Genomic DNA, 12,412 nt, shown 5'->3' with positions numbered 1-12,412 from the left:
TATACATTTATGTATAATTAATGTGTCATTTTAGCGCAACGCTCCCACTGAATCTTTCAATTTATGGTGCTGTATACCAAAAAGGGTTGTTGTTGTTGTTGTTGTTGTTGTTGTTGTTGTTGTTGTTGTAGTAGTTGTTGTTTTCAGCTCATTCTCCCTAATTCTGTCAGATCATACTGTATCATTGTCAAATTAGATACAAATCGCAAATTAGATACGTCACGAAAGGAGGAAGGTGGAGAGAAGGAAGCTACATTTACAAATTAATCTCTGATTCATTATCTAACATCTTTATTCTTATTATTATAAATACCCAAACGGGGCAGACATTATTTTGGTGGAGGGTTATCTTTAACAGGTTGCCAGATTATGGAAATGGTTCGCTATGGGAGATACAGAGTGAATACAAAGTACAATATGGCAACCCCACCATTTTTTTGTGACGTGACGTCAACGATGCTGTCCTCCACTTTTTTGCACCATACATTCGTCGTAGAAGTAGGTCTAACTCTCTGAAAGATTAAAAATAAACTATCGAAAAGTAAAATAAGACATTTCCCGGGAGATTGCATGGTCAAGATTTGCCGCCACGTCAACAACATTTTAATAATGTTCTGTAGAGATTCCGTGAAGATACGGTTGTTTTTTGAAAGGGCCGGTTGAATTTATCGCGGCTCCCAACCAATCGGAAGTAAGTATTTTTCGCGCTGATTGGGATGAGAGTTTCCCGCAAGCTTTGATTCGAGTTGAATGAAATCGCCGTGTTCAAGATGATTCACAGACCATTTTGTAATTTAATTGCTTAACGCGGTAATCAACAGGTAATATGCCATACATTGCAATACATTATGGGGGTGTAGTAGGAGAACGTCCAATTGTAGTTACTTTTACTACTGGATATATAGCTAACGTTAGCTAGTGGCTAGCCACGGGTCTGACTAATCTTTTTGGCCGGGTTAAATACATTCCATGGAACGTTTCTTGATTTCAAACATGACATTGAGGCTAGTCGACAAGTTGTGTAAATGTAGAATATCGTCCGTGATCTGAAGCCTTCATAGCCAGAAACCTTGGTTCAAATACTAGTTTCAATGAGCTCGAACATTACATTCCAGTCATTAAACTGCCCCCGAGAGAGACTGCTAACGACGTTAGCTAGCTGGCTAAATAACGGCAGCTGCATGGTGAATTGCTATTGACGTCAGCGTCACCTGTACCAAGATTAGATGGAGGGTAGGCTACATTTGCTTAAGTTTGCTAGATGGACAGTTATATACTTGTGTTGTATTAGCGAAGTTGTAGTGTTAGGAGAAGTCTATCAGCTGTCGACTCTTTGCTAAGTTTCCGCGGCTTTTCCAGTGATGATGCTGGCGGCGTCATGGGTTATGCATTGGATGTTCATTGCATGTGGTTTAGCTAGCTGGTTCTCGCCTGTACTGGCTATTCACTAGTTATTTTCTTCCATCTAGACATTGCAGTAAAGAGAGTAAATTCGAGAGGTTCATCTTCGCTGGTAAGAAGTTGTCTGTAGAAGGCTGACTAGGTATTGTTGATTGCATACCATAGCAAAAACTGCTTGATGAGCTTCCAATATAGAATGCATCTGGCGCTCTTGTTCACTGTATTTGAGTTACCTTGCCTGTCCAGATTTGAATGTGGAGCCATTTTATTCTTATGAGCAAACGACGAGGATTTGATTTGGCTGTCTTCCTCGAGCTACTTGTTTTTTTGTTTGTATGAATGTATGACTCATGCCATTTTCACGAATCCTACATAGGTTTCAGTTATACCAGTTAGTTGTTTGATTTCTGATTCTGACATTCTGTTTAATACAGAACTACATCCATATAAACGACTTGTTGAACAGGTGCATCTGTGAAAGTTAGTTTTCACTCTTTTTCAAGGTAGTTGGAAATCTTTTTGATGAGCCTGTGAGTGATTGCATGTGTTTATTGTGCACCAGAACCATTCTGTTCATATTTTCGTTTGCTCGTGGAATCCCAAAACAGTCCCAGAATTCCTAGTTACTATGAATGCTACTGGACAGTTTGGTGTATGAATGGCATGCAATTTTAGATATTGCATGATATTGGGCACACTAACTTTTTTTTCCTGAAATGGCATATGTTTTCTTCTTATGATTGAGAAATGGTACTAATATTCCTTTATAATAAAAAATAACATCCTCACTAAGTAACAAAACACGCTTCTTCAGTCAGACCTGAATTGAATTTCAGAATTTATATTTGGAATTTAAAAGTCATCAATTATTATGTAAAGTAATTTGTCCCCCGTCTTTGTCCTCTTCCCTGTCCTGCAGTGAATCTGGGGTTGGATGGGATGGATAGTAAGGGTAGGTCCCTGCCTTCGATGCCTGAGCCGCCAAATCCTGTCAGCATGAAGCAGCCGCCGGAGTCCCTTGGTGGGCGCAAGGGCCGGGGAGACGTGAGTGCCGACCCTGCCCTGCTAATGGACAAAGCTGCTGCCCAGCTGGCTGCCACTCTACAGGACAGTGTGCTACAGAAAATGGCTGGTCATAACCACAGTCATGAGAGGCTCAAAGACCTCACCTCTCGCGTGCTGAATGGGGACCAGGACAAGTTGCCCAAGCTGTGTGTCCCTGAGCCGCCCATCCTCAAAGGTGCAGAGGTGCCCCCGTCACATGGCAGCCCACAGAGGAAGGCTGCGTCCCCGGAGCTCAAGCTGAAGATCACTAAGATGGTGGCGAATGGCAAGCCGCCTCGGTTTGAGCCCTGCTGCGCAGAGGGGCCCAATCTTGACATTGCCACTGAAGGCATCCTGGGAGCACCTAAGGAGGGGAGGAAGAGGAAGAGGAGACCCGTTAAGCCAAAACCTCAGTCTATTCCGAGAGCCTCGACTCTCCTCTTGGTTCCACCTGTTAATGCACAGCCAGAGGGCACTGCATCACTGGACACGGTTGGGCCTTTTCTGTGTTTCAGTAAATAAAATGATGTCATCATGTCGGCCAGACCTTTTCCACAGAAATGTTTTAATATAAACCAACCCCGCTACTGCTTCCTATAACTTCCAGTGTGATTCAGCACTAAGACTGAATTTAAGGTCAAAAGCATGGGGCTCTGTGGATTTATGTAATTAAGGTCATTCAGACTCCAGACCATCAATGTTTTGTGATGTCAATATAAAAACCCACGCAGGTGTCTTCGTGAGGTTTCTAACAGCAAGTTGTATTTCTTTCAGATACAGCAGCCCAGTCCTCTCCCAGAGGTAAAGGAGAAGAAAGAGGAGTCCCCACTACATGTTCGCTTTTCTGTCGGGGATGTGGTTTGGACCAAGGTGTCTGGATACCCCTGGTGGCCTTGCATTGTGACCATAGACCCTGAATCTGATAAACACATCAAACAAAAAGGTACACAAACATGGGTTTTGTTTTGGAGTTCATTGAATGTTAAATAGATAAAGCATTTGTAGATATTTTTGTTGTGAGTTAACTTTTTTTTTTTTCTTAACAAGTTGTTATGTCTGTTTCACAGCTGTTAATAGCCGGACTGGGCTGCTGTACCATGTGCAGTATTTCGGTGACGCACCTGAAAGAGGGTACATTTTTGAGAAAAGTGTGGTTTCCTTCGATGGTGGGGAGCAATACCAAGAGCTTTGCCAAGGCAATAAACAGCCAGCCTCCCGTGTCATCCATAAAAAGGTAACATACCCACAACTGTACAGAATCATCACCAACCCATCTTATTACCTTTATTGTTGTTAATATCATCATTAACCTGATTAATCAACTAATGCTTTAATTGACAACTAAGCTTGGGGGGGGAAAAAAATCATATTTCTATGTATCAGACCAAGGACAAGAAGTTAAAGCTAGTAAGCAAGTAACTAAGGATTAGTTGTACTAAGGATTTCAAGCAATTAGAGCCTGTTTGTGTTCATGAATGGGAATGGCAATTCACACCTTTGATTGGGAGGCCATCATTTCATGGTTAACTTGTAAAGTACCCTATTATTCCCCCACTCATTGTTTAAGCACCACTTTGGGTTTCTTGTCTAGGAATGTTTTGAAAACATGTGACCACCTAAATTGCAAGGCGGAAAAAAAATCATGAATCAACTAATATGAAAAAAAAGTATCAACAAATGTTTTAAATCGACTGACAGCCGTACAAATTAATAATTTTTAATTCTGGTTTCCTCTGTCCAGCAGACGACTCCCGCAGTTCCCCGTAAACTCCGGGCCCAGTGGGATATGGGCTTAGCCCAGGCCAAGGAGGCTGCCAGCATGGCTTTGGAGGACCGCATGGCCAAGTTCACCTTCACCTATGACAATGATGGGCCGCACTTGAACCCCTGTGTATCAGAGGAGTTGAGACCAGAGCGAAGCCAGGAGAAGGACCAGGAAACATCAAGGCTGAGCCCACAACTCCCCACCCAAGACAGCCCCACAGTTGAGCCCACATCTACCCCTACCCCCACCCCCAAAGACAGCACTTCACTTGGGAAAAAGACAACAACCCCTAAAACAACGAATGCAACAGCGAAAAGAAGGAGACAAAAAGATACTGCTTTACCATTGAAAAAGAAAGGGAAGCCCCTGGGCTCTTCCAAGGAAAGACTTCAAACGCAGTCACCCCCACAGGTGTGGAAGAAATACATTGATACAATGTTCATTGTCTTATATGTTTTGTTTATGGATTAATGTAGGTTTTTAGTATTGATATCAAAAGTTATTCTGGGAGAAATCCATACGATCAGTTCTGGGGACTTAAAGACCTTTCTGTTTTTAGTTGTGTTCTAATGTGTCTCTGTCTGTCTAGGATCCTGTCACTACTACAGCCACAGAGGCTGATTTACTTGAATCTCAGAAGAAATACAAAAAGTCCAATCTCAAATGTCAACAACCTGCCAGAACTGTGAAGAAGAAATCCACCTTGGTTGACCCTGCTGCTAACAACTCTGCAACACCTGCACCTACTGTTTTAGGTAGGAGGATATAGAAGAGCAATTGGTTGTATGAGGACTTGTTCTACCTGTTGGGCTGAGAGTTAACCTTTCTCTCTGTCTCCTCAAGCTAAGAAAAGCACCAAGAACAAGACTCTTCCAATGAAAGAACAGCTGAAGGCAGACCCCAAAGGTGAGCTGATTGTCATTTTTGTGTTGTTATTACATGGTCTCATCACTACAGTCCATCACCTGCACTGTAGCTGTATGTTAAGGGTCCTACCAGATATGTTATTGTTACCTGACTTTATAAGTTGCATGTGTTTGTGCCATAACATTTCTGCTCGATCTCCTTCGCTGCTTCTAGGTAAGAAGGAGCTGAATAAGTCAACAAAGAGGGCGCTGGAGGGGGCAGAGGAGGAGAAGGACCAACAGCCCAAAAAGAAACGCAAAATGGGCAAAGGTGTTGAGAAACAAAAGGTGAGGTACTTACAAGAGACACTGCTTATCAGATATGGAAACCATGCTGTGCAGTGTGATTCACCGTAGACATACCTGTAATTAATCTAATTTTCCCTATACAGGCCCTGGCATCAGACAGCTCTGCCAACACAAAGCAGAAAAGCAAGAAGAAAACAGATGCGGAAATCAAGAAGAAAGGCACAAATAGATCAAAATCTTCCCTCTCTGGTAAGCTGCTCACTTTTTTTTTATCAAAGTGTGACTGAATTAGTCATTAGGGCAAGGAAGAACATTTTGTTCTCAACTCTCAATGTTTAGGGGGATATTATTGTTATTACCTCAAATCATCACAGCCACTTGAATGGGGCCCCAATAATACTTTTGAATAAAAACTCAGTTATCCCGCTGTCTGCAGAGGATAAAGTACCCTCGAAGCCAAAGCGTATTAGGAAGCGTGCGGGTACAGGCAACCAATCAGCACCCTCCCAGCCCAAGAAGAGAAGGCCATCACCCAGCCCTGAGCCAGAGGTAAGAGGAGCCAAATGGAGGAAGGTATGCTGGAACAAAGATCATGGTGGATTTAGAAGAGGCTCTGGACACATAATGGGTTAGAGGACAGTGGAAAGCAGGGTGGGGGCATATTCCTTTTTAGTTTCACGAATTCAGGAAATTCCAATGCTTTTTACAGAAGAATGTAAAGACACACACACACACAGTTGAGTTACTGACTTGGAATATACATTGTACCCAGATACTCTTTATTTAAAATCAATGCCCTTTTTTTCAATTGGAATTTTTGGAATTCCATTCACTTCCGGAATTAAAAAGGAATTCACACCAACTCTGAATTCACATCAACAGTTTTAGATGTTATCCGAGTGACTGATGTTTTTGTTGTGTCCCCAGGGCTCAGGGAGTGAGGAGCGTCCCGAATCCCCCAGCGACAGCATTGACGGGACCAAGAAGGGTGAACGAAATGGTGGCCCTAAGAAAGAGAGTGTCTGCCTCGTGAGTCTTCAAAGACACTCAAATAATTTCTTTGTGTGTGTGCGCGCAAGAGGATGGTTTTAACTAAAATGTTGCTATGTTGTATAATGTGTCTGTGTATCTGGCATTGTAGGTGTGTGAACAGGCTGGAGAGGACCTTCTCCCCTGTGAGGGTCAGTGCTGTGGCACCTTCCACCTACAATGCCTGGGCCTCCTCCTCAAACCGCAGGGCAAGCTGCTGTGTCGGGAATGCAGCACAGGTAAGAAGGGAGGGGATCCAGCATCCTATGTCAGTGTCTTTCATAACTCGCTGGTGCAGCAGACTAACAGACTCTCCGCCCGCCCCAGGGGTGCACCCGTGTTTCTCCTGTAAGCAGTCGGAGGGAGAGGTGCGGCGCTGCAACGTCCAGCACTGCGGCAAGTTCTACCACGAAGCCTGCGTACGCCTCGACGCCCTGACCGTGTTCGACAACAAGGGCTTCCGCTGCCCCCTCCACACCTGCCTGAGCTGCCACTACAGCTGCCGCTCCAAACCCAAGTCTACGAAGGGTGAGGATCAGGCCGGGACCCTTCACAGCAAATATGAGCCCCAAGACCCTTTTTGACCCTTCTTTGTTAGAGTTATGATGAACCGTGTGAGTAAGACTGTTGTTTCTCTCTCTCTCTCTCCTCCTCTCTCTCTCTCTCTCCCCCTCTCTCTCTCTCTCTCTCTCCCCCTCTCTCTCTCTCTCTCTCTCTCTCTCTCTCTCGGTGCGCATCGCAGGTAAGATGATGCGATGCCTGCGCTGCCCTGCAGCGTACCACACTGGTGACCTGTGCGTGGCTGCTGGCAGTGAGATGATCACCCCCAACGCCATTATCTGCACGAACCACTTCTCTGCCAAGAAGGGCTACAGCCACCACTCTCACGTCAACGTCAGCTGGTGCTTCGTTTGCTCCAAAGGTTAACGAGGCTTTATCTCTCGATTCACATTAGCATATTAATATGGAGTGCAGTTGGATTAACCCATGTATTGATTTTTCCCATTTCCTGAAACTCAATGTTATGTTAACTCACTGTGACAAGGAATTCCGGAACACTCGCCACCTGGAGTGCCAAGCATTTCATGTGGTATTTACCTAGTAACAATACTTTGATTGGCCACAGAATTAAGCGTCGTAACTTATGCATTTTTGGTGAATGAAGTCACCCGTGGCACTCTAGAATGTTGGCAATTTGGCCGACTTTATTCACCCATGGCAATAAATGTGTTAAACGAGTTGTCAGATTTCATAGCTGTTTGTCTGTGCTGTCCTGCAGGGGGCCAACTCCTGTGCTGCGAGTCCTGCCCTGCAGCCTTCCATCCTGACTGTCTCAACATCGCTATGCCGGACGGAAGCTGGTTCTGCAATGACTGCAGGGCTGGGAAGAAGCCAAAGTACAAAGATATTATCTGGGTCAAGCTGGGCAACTACAGGTCAGGGTCCAAAAACACTTTTGTGCTTATGTGTAGTTACACCATAACAACATCTTTGAGAACATAACATTCCACAGAAACCTCTTTGTCAGCCGCTTCATTTTCAATTATGAGGATGAATTTGTACACCTTTTGATGGACAAAAAGAGGGAAATTATGCATTGTGTTAGCTTGAGTGCATTAATACTGTGTGATATTAACACTCCTCTCTCTTGTCCTGTGTTCTCGCCCACCCTCTCCCTTCAGGTGGTGGCCAGCAGAGATCCAACACCCCAGGAACATCCCAACCAACATACAGCACTTGCGCCATGAGATAGGAGAGTTCCCAGTCTTCTTCTTTGGCTCTAAGGACTACTTCTGGACTCACCAGGGCCGTGTGTTCCCCTACATGGAGGGAGACCGGGGCAGCAAGTACCAGAAGAATGGAATTGGGAAAGTCTTTAAGAAAGGTAAGGTCGCCTCCAGGCATTTTCTTCTTTTATCCCTCATACTGAGTGTGCGAAATCTAAAACCAAACTTCACTTACACTCTTACTTGTGTTCAACATCAGACTCTTAATGTCCATGACTATTTTTTGCAGCTCTTTTGGATGCTGAAACTCGATTCAAGGAGGTCAAGATGGAACGGGAGGCCAAGGAAGCACAGGAGAACAACAGAAAACCACCACCATATAAATACATCAAGGTTTGTCCTGCAACCAGTGATCCTCTCACTGCAAATGCATCATCCTATGACCTGGATCATGGGTACATACAAGCTGTTTTTTTTATTATTTTTTTATTTTTTTTAAAGCAATAATGAAGTATGCATTTATTTGCTTCCTACAGATCAACAAGCCCTGTGGCAGGGTGCAGGTGTACACAGCGGATGTGTGCGAGATCCCCAAGTGTAACTGTAAGCCCACCGATGAAAAGCCGTGCGGGTTTGAGTCGGAGTGCCTGAACCGCATGCTGATGTACGAGTGCCACCCTCAGGTGTGCCCGAATGGGGACCGCTGCTGCAACCAGGACTTCACCAAGCGCCTCTACCCAGAGACCAAGATCATCAGGACGGCTGGCAAGGGCTGGGGCCTCGTGGCCCTCAGGGACATCAAGAAGGTGAGGAGATGCCTAGGCCTGGGGGCGTATTGTTGGTTCTGTTAGGATGTGTTCTCGAGTCTGTTTAATATAACAATAATAATAATAATCTATGCCATTTAGCATTAACCATTTATTATGGGGGGGGGGAGAATCCAAGGTCTGATCAGGTGATGCTTAACCCAATTAACACTGGTTTTCTATGATTTCGGAATGTGAGGCCGATGCACATCTTTGGTGCTGTGTAGAGGAATGTGTGCCGACACAGATATTTCCGTAAAAAGGCTAATATACGCTCCGATGTGTCTGCAGGGCGAGTTTGTGAATGAGTACGTAGGGGAGCTGATTGATGAAGAGGAGTGTCGAGCCAGGATCAAGTACGCCCAGGAGAACGACATCTCCCACTTCTACATGCTCACCATCGACAAGGTCAGTGCCGCCAGGCCCAAGGTCAGTGCCACCGGGCCCAAGGTCAGTGCCACCGGGCCCAAGGTCAGTGCCACCAGGCCCAAGGTCAGTGCCACCAGGCCCAAGGTCAGTGCCACCAGGCCCAAGGTCAGTGCCGCCAGGCCTAAGGTCAGTGCCGCCAGGCCTAAGCCTGCGGAACGGGCGTCAATCTCAGGCTTTTCCTAAAGATTTGCATGTTTGTTTGTTTGCTTGCTTGCTTGCTTGTACGTTGAAGGCGTTGATGCTCCGCTGTACAGAGGTCCTGTCTACACAATGGTAGTACCCTTGACTGTTGGAGCTAGAGAAACCGTATTGCTTTGGGAATGTCACACTCAAGTCCTCTGTGACGTTATAGTAGTCAATACAACACTCAAAAGTGGATCACTTCAGATGGTTAACGTGTTTGTTTCTATCGAAAATATGTTGAATGCTTAGCTGTCTACCTGGCTCATGCCTTGTTGTGTGTTGTCAGGACCGGATCATTGATGCTGGTCCCAAAGGGAACTACTCCCGCTTCATGAATCACAGCTGCCAGCCCAACTGTGATACTCAGAAGTGGACGGTGAATGGAGACACTCGGGTGGGACTGTTCGCTGTGTGTGACATCCCTGCAGGTGACGGTCGTCTCGTGGCTGACGGTGGCTTTTTTGTTTGTTTTCAGAGAGAATGTACTGTTGAAGGCGTGGCCTGTTGTCGTCATGGTGTTGTTGTTTTTTTTTGGTTTCCAGGGACAGAGCTTACCTTTAACTACAACCTTGACTGCCTTGGTAACGAGAAAACGGTTTGTCGCTGTGGGGCACCCAATTGTAGCGGTTTCCTTGGAGACCGTCCTAAGGTGAGTGGCTTCCTCTCCATATTCATTCAAAAATATGACCTTCATCCTAGGTAAAAGTTCTCATTGCACACATTTGACTTTGACAAGCTTCTGAACTGGCATGAAGTCACACCTAATAGATCGAGAGAAGATTCCAGTGGTCCATTAAATGTTTTGATTTGAATGCTCCAAAAAGACTGCTGAGCCCCAATCTTGCCATACCGTTTTGCTGCTTGCCCCCAGAACTCCAGTGGCCAGACCTCAGAGCCCAAAGGGAAGAAGGTCAAGAAGAAGTTGAGGCGGCGGCGGGGGAGGAGCGAGGGAAAGAAGCAGTCGGAGGACGAGTGTTTCCGCTGCGGGGATGGAGGGCAGCTGGTACTGTGTACCAGAAAGAGTTGCACCAAGGCCTATCACCTGTCCTGTCTGGACCGCACCAAGCCCCCCTTCGGTAAGAGGCCCAACAATACACGTCGGTAGAGCCTAGAACATTGTGGGTAGAAGTCTGAACTTGAGAGACTGGGGTTGGGGTATATAGTCCTGTGGATTGATGAGGGATGGAGTGGCACTGTGGGTGACCTTGACTTACTGTTTCCCTTACAGGGCGCTGGGATTGCCCCTGGCACCACTGTGATGTCTGTGGGAAGAACTCCATGGCCTTCTGCCAGCTCTGCCCCAACTCCTTCTGCAAGATCCACCAGGAGGGGGCGCTGCGTCTCTGGCCTCCCACAGGACAGCTGTGTTGCCAAGAGCATGAGGACCTGGAGCGAACAGAGGCCCAGGAACCCCCTTCTGAAACACCCCGTCCCCCCAAAGGCACCAGAAAAGGCCCCGAGGCACAGAATGGGGGACCAAACTGAACTGTAACAGCCTAGTCCCCTCATGAACAGGATTTATAATGTCCCCCTAATAATGTCTTCATGATCACAAACTGAAAGCACTGTATGTCACCTCATCAGGGAAATCCTGGTGTAGCTCCAGGGAGCCCTCAAATCAGGTCCAGTTACACTCAGCCTCTTCTTTTTGTTTTAATTTTGTCTTTTATTTTTGTTTTGTTTGTTTTAACTCATCTGCACTGAGACAAAAACATCTGTGGTAAAGCACAAGGCATCGGAGCACAGGACACCTCAATTTTTTTACACAGCATTACAGTTTGCAAACTTGAATCTCCACTCATTTCCACCCCACCCCCCCTCATAGATATCTTGAACAGTAGAGTTTTATATATATGTGTGTATATGAAAGACCAAAATTATAATAATACTGGAATAATGTTAGTAACAGGTTGCCAAACTGAATCTGTGTTTTTTTTATGTATATGATAAGTAATATCTTTAAACACAAGACACTATGGGTAGACCCTGAAAGTACCCTTTTCCTGTCGTAGACATAGGTTACATTTTAACTATAGACAAGTACATACTGTTATGTTTTTGTTTTTATTTTATTTTCCTAATTTGAGATGCTAGTACAAGAATGTTAAATGACCGTTTGGCCAATTGTTATATCTACCTGTTCAGAGACAAAGGTATTAAAAAGTATTAAAAGCATGGAGCTCAAACTTTGTTGGCTTTTACTCCATCTTGACCTCACACACACACACACACACACAGAGCATCTGCAGCATCAATATGTCAATGTGCCTTTATAGTTATAAGGAGGTTGTTGAAATTAATACAATACATGTTGTTGTTTTTTATGTTGAATATACGTGCCTAAACCTTTCTTGATGTTTTTAGGCCCATGTTCAGACCAAATCAGTTGAATTTTTTTATTTTGTCTGGGATGATTTCCAGCCATGTAGGTGCATGTTCAAAGGATCCCAGTGAGGGAACACCCAAGCACAGGTGTCCCCTAAATTCCACAGCATTGAGAAATTTACAGTTCCATATTTGTGTTGTTTTGCCATGTTCACCACCTGTTTAAGCATCTGAAGTGTGTTGTGATGTACTCCATCCTGTGATTGTGATGAATGTAGTTGAACCAGTTATTTTGTGAGCAGTTATTTACTGTAGACCTGAATCATACATGTGATTAGAAGTACTGTAACTACTACTGTCATAGCAACCAGAGACTAATATGTACATAATCTTTGAGGGAATAGTGATGCGTTTATTGTAAATACCATACAATGTTTAAGATTGTATGTTTGTTGATGCGGTGCTGACCAATTTTGTTATGTTCTTACCCTTTTTTTGAGCAAGACAAACTGTTGAATCATGCAATAAAAGAGTTCAAACCACCACATG

At 44.9% G+C, this 12,412-nt stretch overlaps 1 protein-coding gene across 4 annotated transcripts; it reads left to right on the top strand.

Moving 5' to 3' along the window:
- Positions 1-555: 555 nt before the first annotated feature.
- Positions 556-12,400, top strand: nsd2 (nuclear receptor binding SET domain protein 2). 4 transcript variants are annotated; one of them, XM_083683091.1, is made up of 23 exons: positions 556-691; positions 2,321-2,937; positions 3,220-3,388; positions 3,513-3,679; positions 4,190-4,621; positions 4,800-4,965; positions 5,054-5,116; positions 5,291-5,403; positions 5,508-5,613; positions 5,783-5,913; positions 6,292-6,393; positions 6,506-6,632; positions 6,721-6,921; positions 7,136-7,315; positions 7,673-7,829; positions 8,076-8,278; positions 8,410-8,513; positions 8,657-8,926; positions 9,218-9,334; positions 9,825-9,966; positions 10,081-10,187; positions 10,410-10,614; positions 10,767-12,400. In XM_083683091.1, coding segments are annotated over exons 1-23 (4,137 nt in total). In that variant the 5' UTR covers positions 556-690; the 3' UTR covers positions 11,024-12,400. The 4 variants fall into 4 exon arrangements, with proteins under 4 accessions (XP_083539217.1, XP_083539218.1, XP_083539216.1 ...); XM_083683092.1 differs by having other exon boundaries at positions 4,187-4,621; positions 5,801-5,913; XM_083683090.1 differs by having other exon boundaries at positions 4,187-4,621.
- Positions 12,401-12,412: the final 12 nt, after the last annotated feature.

This window comes from Argentina silus (genome assembly GCF_951799395.1).
Source record: "Argentina silus genome assembly, chromosome: 13".
Taxonomy (NCBI): Eukaryota; Metazoa; Chordata; class Actinopteri; order Argentiniformes; family Argentinidae; genus Argentina; species Argentina silus.
This window is presented reverse-complemented; position numbering and strand designations above follow the sequence as displayed.